The sequence below is a fragment of the Emys orbicularis genome, chromosome 8 (genome assembly GCF_028017835.1).
Source record: "Emys orbicularis isolate rEmyOrb1 chromosome 8, rEmyOrb1.hap1, whole genome shotgun sequence".
NCBI classification, from domain to species: Eukaryota; Metazoa; Chordata; order Testudines; family Emydidae; genus Emys; species Emys orbicularis.
In genome coordinates, this window is record NC_088690.1 from 102,043,897 (window position 1) to 102,050,135 (window position 6,239).

At 42.5% G+C, this 6,239-nt stretch overlaps 1 protein-coding gene across 1 annotated transcript; it reads left to right on the top strand.

The window, feature by feature from the left end:
* Positions 1–223: 223 nt before the first annotated feature.
* On the top strand, positions 224–5,631 carry TXNDC15 (thioredoxin domain containing 15). The gene is made up of 5 exons (XM_065409548.1): positions 224–362; positions 943–1,418; positions 3,022–3,185; positions 3,866–3,996; positions 5,025–5,631. The coding sequence occupies exons 1-5, from the start codon at positions 284–286 to the stop codon at positions 5,219–5,221; spliced, it is 1,047 nt and encodes a 348-aa protein (XP_065265620.1). The 5' UTR covers positions 224–283; the 3' UTR covers positions 5,222–5,631.
* Positions 5,632–6,239: the final 608 nt, after the last annotated feature.

Sequence of the window (6,239 nt, forward strand, 5' to 3'; positions counted from 1 at the left end):
CGGGCGCTCTAGGGAGGGATGCGATAGGGCAGTCGTGCGCATAGCGGCCGTGATGGGCAGTGACTGACCCGTGTGTCTTGGCTGAAGTCTGTAGACCCTACGGATCCTTTGCCCGAACCCAACATGGCGGCCGAGGCCATGCGGCCCAGGCCCAAGATGGCGATTTCAGATCTGGGTCTGCAGCTTTTACCCCGGTAGCGGAAGCGATTGAGGAGCCGGCCGGAAGCGGTGGTTGTCAGTGGAGACGCAGGCCGGCTGGGCTCGTTCTTTCTCCCGCCCGAGGATGCGGGCTCTCTCCTCTCCCGGGTGGAGACTCCGGCAGCTGTTCTGGGTGACCTGGCTGAGCGGGAGCCTCCTGGCAGGTGAGGGCACGGGGGAGAGGCCACGTAGCGGGCCGGCCCGAGGTAACCAGGCTGATCCGCCAGCCCTGCTCGCTCTCGCTCCCCTTCGCCACCGTCCTGTGTGTGTTTGGGGGGAGGTGTCTTTGTCTCCACCATTCCCGGGGCTGACCCAGGTTTTAGGGTCACGGTGCTGGTACCAGCCCTCTCCCGCTGCTCTGTGCCGGGTAGGAGGGTCGCTCAGCGCTTCTGCCGGCCCCAGGCTGGCTCCCTTCTTGCCTGCTCCTCTAAGCTACACCATGGCCCTCTTGAGTAAAGGGGTAGGAGGAGGGGACGGGACACGTTCATCTTCCAGCTGCCCTCTGCTTGGATGTAGGGGCTCGTCTGTGTGGGGCTCTTCCCTGCTGTCAGGCAGGGCTCCCCAGGTGTCAAAAGTAATAGAACTCTAAGAGCAGGAGATATTGGCCGTGGTGGTTATCGCTGTGTTCTCCTCCCCCGACACTCACTTCCATGAGAACTGCTGATCCCTTAAAAAAAAACACATAGCCTGAAAGAAGCTAAAGCTACAACTGAACGCAGGTGCTAAATATTGTTACTTTTATAGGAGCAGCAGCAGAGGAACATGCTGACCCCCTGTCTGAAACTGCCCTACCTCTTAGCACAGAAGGTGGTTCTGCCCTTACTGGAGAGCCTCAGGCTCCGGTGCAGTACAAGACTGCAGAAATTGCTGATGCAATGCTGGGTAGTGGGATTCCTGCTGATCAGTCTGTGGTGCTGACAGTTATTCCAGGAGAAGCAAAGGACAGACGCATGTCTGAATTCGGTATTGGCACCTGCGATGCAGCAGTAGAAGATGCTGAATGTAGTGTGGGAACTAGCCTTGCTTCTCACTTATCACAGCCTGGTTCACATGTTCAAGAACAAGCAGGGGACACTAATGTAGTGCTAGAGGCTATACCTACTTCACCAGCTGAGGAATCTAATAGCACAGACAGTGTAAAAACTCCCAAAGTGAACTGTGAGGAAAGAAATATTACTGGGATCAGAAACTTCACGCTACAAATCCTGAATGTTTCGCAAGTAAGTAGGAAATCATTCTGTTTGCTACTTTCTATGTTTATCTTGATACCTGGGTAGGTGTTACACAAATATATGTAGCATTTGGGTAAAAACTCTATAATCCTTCCAGTATTTGCCCTTGTGAGTTTAGTAGCACAAAAAGGATAACTTAAAACAAGTGTTTAGTGTGCTGGTGGGAGGGGAGTTAGCATACAGGGCAGTGCACTTTCCATATTGTTTTGAAATACAGAAATAGTAAGATATTCAATTCCACTATGTACCATGCCTATGTTCCCCAAGTCTAAAGGGTCTCACGGAACCCATCGTGACTTGTGCCAGCTTCCCTGCAGCACTTTTTTCTTTAGACCAATTTCCTTCCCTCAGGAATGCTTGGCAGCACTTGTTTCCACTAAATTCTAATTTAGGTGGCTTTACTTAAAGAGAGGGTAGAAAATAAAATTTAAAAAAAAAAAACAGATTTCAGATAAATACTACTATGAATTACAGCTGGTAGGAAAATGGAAACTTTTCACAAATTTTAGTTGAAATTTCATTTTGGACATTTCTGATCAGCTCTACTAAGTATGGAAAATAATTGAGACACCTTAAAAGTCCTTCAACTGACCCATAGTTTAAAAAGCAGCTTGTCTTGTTAGAATCTCAGTAAGGCATTCTTGTTCCCAGGAGGCTACAGCAAGTCTCTCTCCCCTTTGTTAGCTCCCAGCTTTGTCTTAAAGACTGGTTTAAGTATTTGAGATATTACATCACCCCAGACCAAACTATAGGGTAGCAGAACCAGTTTGAGTCTGGTTCATACAACAGAGGTTTCTCTCTGTTCCCCCAAATGCTGGGGAGATAAAGGGAGTCAGAAAGGAGCATGGGCCTGGGCACAGTTTATTTGAATAAGTTTAGCTTACCAGGTCCTTGCTTGCCTTCCTTCCTACCTACCCTTCCACAAGCCATCCTTGCCTGTGATTCCCTAGCCTGATCAGTTCTCTGTCCTGTGACTAAGTAACTTCCTTTCATATCCTTGTTCATCTCCCGCTTTCTCTTCTGGCCCTTCACTTGTCTTGTTTTAGGAACAGCTCCACTACCCTTTTATCCCACAAATTAGCTTCTTGGCCCTGTTAAGGCTTGGAATTCCCCTATTAGAGAAGAAATGAAGTGGTGGATCTCCTAATTTCCCCTTCAGAGCTGTCAGCCCCACTTCCTGATGAACAGGATTCAGCTCCTACATTACACATCTGCAGCCAGGGAGTAGGGCCTCTTAGGTAAGGGAGGAAAGAATGCCTTTTTTATTTAGTAATAATCCCCAAAGTATTATTTGTCTACCAAGGAGATTTTTACATTTGAAAAATGCAGTTAGGATTAAAATCAGTCTGACTAAATTTTGTTCGTTGAATGTTTATGTACTGTTGAAATATTGCTAAAAACAGACTTCTGACTGAAATGCCAACTCAAATTTGCTTATGATGGTACTACAGTGTTCTCCTGAAATTAATCTGTTACCAGAGTATTATGCAATGATATGTAATAGAACCCTTTTATGCAATGATATGTAATAGAACCCTTTAAAATATTTTATTGGCCCCTCCTTTTTAAATCAGCATGTTTTCTTTCACAGGACCTGATGGAATTTTTAAACCCAAACAGCAGTGACTGTACATTAGTCTTGTTTTATACACCCTGGTGTCGCTTCTCTGCCAATCTGGCCCCTCATTTTAATTCTTTGCCCCGAGCATTTCCAACTCTAAACTTCCTGGCATTGGATGCATCTCAGCATAGCAGGTAACTTGCAATAAATACACTTCTCCTTATAAAGCTTCACATGCTACAGTATTAGCACTTTGTTTCTGATTCTGACAAACCTTATGTTTTTAAAATGTATTGATGGAGTAATATGTACTCCCTGAGTAAATTAGAGTTCTCTGCCCCTCTGACTCTGCCTTTACTTCCTTTAGCTTTTCTTCAGGCAATTTTCTCCCTCATTCATCTTTTAATAATGAAGTTAATATTTTCTTAAATGTTCAAATGAACATCTTGCTCTTCAAGATGAGGGATTAATAGCACTGGCTAAAATTTGACCTAGTGTAGATTGATGCTGGGCTCTGCTAATTCATCTAAATCTTGACATGCAAATTCATTTCTGGGTTTCTTCTGAGCAGAGACTGTAAAATATGCCACATCCATTTCTCTGACCACTTCACAGTGCATCCTCAAAGGACAAGAACAAGACCCTTGTACCCTAAGACAGGATTGAAACATGGGTCTCCAAAATGAAAGTTAATGTACTAACCCACTGCAGAATTTTGAATTGCCTAAATTCACTAGTGAAACATTCCCTAATGCCATAAGAAAATAGTTGTGCCCTTGTTCTTGTTATTGAGTTAAATTAAATGTTAATTTAGTAAAGCAGACTTTTCCTTCTTGTATTGTGACCTCATTTCTTACCTACTTATTTCCTTCAGTTTATCAACCAGATTTGGAACTGTGGCCGTTCCTAATATCCTCCTTTTCCAAGGAGCCAAACCCATGGCCAGATTTAATCATACAGACCGAACCCTGGAAATGCTGAAAGCATTCATTTTTAATCAGACAGGTATGTAGGCTAAACTTAAGGTCAGGATCAGGTATAGCCTCAAACTGACTTCTCCCTTTTTTTTAAGAGGCTATATTAGGGCCTCCTAGAGCCTTCCTGCTGCCAGGAACAGAGCCTTAGGAAGTTCCTATTCAGTCACCATAGCACTGAGTGGAATTTCATGACAAGGTAGAAGCAAACAGCCCAGTTATCGAAAGCTGTTTTGGTCGGGGTGGGGGTGGGAGGGTGCTTGGAGCTCAGGCAGAGAGTGTAAGTAGGAGGATCAAGCACTTCCCCACTCCTGAAGTCCTGGATTATTCGGGAATAGTTCTGGACAGATATTAGTACTACCCTTATCTCCACATTCCAGGAGGGGAAAGGATCAGACTCCTATGTCCCATTGCTGTAGGCTAGGCAACAGGTGGGGGACATGGCAGCCTCAGTTCTTATGTTGGTGGGGACATAGGAGGAGCAGAGGGAGCCCTGAATAGTTTTCCTGTTGCTGGGAATCAGCTGTCCAGGCTCTGATCTCCATGGGCTGAGTTTACCCAGCTCCCCTCTCTCTTCCAACAGCATAATTAGCCTTATGAGAGTAGAAGAAAGAACATGCACTAGTATTGTGACAGATTAATGGAAGAGACTGCTAAATCGTTATTAAAGCAGGATTACCTTTACTGTTGTTGTAGATTCCCTGACTGGTACTTCTACCAAAGATTACACTGGGAATGGGGAGAATAAAACTCTTCTAATGACACAGTACTAAGGAAATATGTATTAAGATACTTTGACAGTTTGAAAATGGAAAACTGACTTTTAGCATAGGTCACTGAAAACAGATCTGTGCTGCTCTACTGTCTAAAACGCATGAGCAGATGCCCCATAGTTATATAGTAAAATCCTGGGACTATATGAACCAGAGTTGTGTTAAGTCCTGTAGCACAAGCTGCTTAATTTGGAGATGAGAATACAGTTCCTACAATGAACTAATCACCCATAGATTTAAAAAATGCCTATTGCTAGCAGCTTTTATCACTGGTTTCTTCTTTCAGGAATAGAAGCTAAGAATGATGTGGTGGTAACTGAGGAAGACCGAGCAGGCCCTCTACCGAGTGTCCTGACAAAAGGAATAGATTGGTTACTTTTATTCTCTTTATTGTTTCTGGTTAGTTTTATTATGTATGCTACCATTCGGACTGAGAGCATTCGTTGGCTAATACCGGGACAAGAGCAGGAGCATCAGGAATAAGTTGAGATAATGACGTGAGAACACACTTCATGCCTACAGATAAAGCAGGAATTTATATGAACTGAAATTGCATAAACTTGTACAGTGAATTAGATGGTTGTAATTTATAATCTTATTAGTTAATTTATAATAAATAATAAAATCACTTTTGTTCATTAACTACTGTATGTGTAAAGTCAAACTGCTGGTAATTAAGTAAACAAATACAAAAAGGTTCAGTAGAAGGGTTTTTATTTATTTATTTAGGAAGTACTAACAGGTTTACAAATCCTTGCTGTGTAAATATCAGAAAACAATAATTATTATGAAGATTGTTTTTTAATAAACTGACTCACTTTTTTAGGAATAATGTTAATTTGTTGCAAAATTTTACTTTGAACTTGTCGTTATCAGTAGTATCATACAGTGGGACGTTGAAATATTGCAGATGATCTTTATAGGGAAAGTAAGAGTTCTACAGCCAGCGGTACTGCTTTGGCAGCAGTAATATACAACCACTTCCATTATTTTGGAATTGAGGGATCTCAGCCTTTTAATGTGTTTTTCCTTTTCAAGACCCATGACTACAAATTAAAACTACATACATGGATAGATGATGTGTATTGTAGAAAACCACAGAAATTACTAGTAATAGGTGTAGACCTACATGGAAGATGCCCATGTTATTGCAAGAAGGGAGAAGCCAAAATAAAAGGTTAAAGGATATTATATGTCCTTAAATAAAGGTATCCAGCATTTTAAACAGAGGTCACTAAACAAATTCAAATTGGTGTTTTTCCACTAAGACAAGAACAGTAACACAAAGGGAAAAGATTACAGTAGAACCTCAGCGTTATGAACACCAGAGTTACGAACTGACCAGTCAACCACACACCTCAATTGGAACTAGAAGTACGCAATCAGGCAGGTAAGACCAAAACAAAACAAAAAGCAAATACTGTACAGTTCTGTGTTAAACGTAAACTACTAAAAAAAATAAAGGGAAAGTTTAAAAAAAGATTAGACAAGGTAAGGAAAC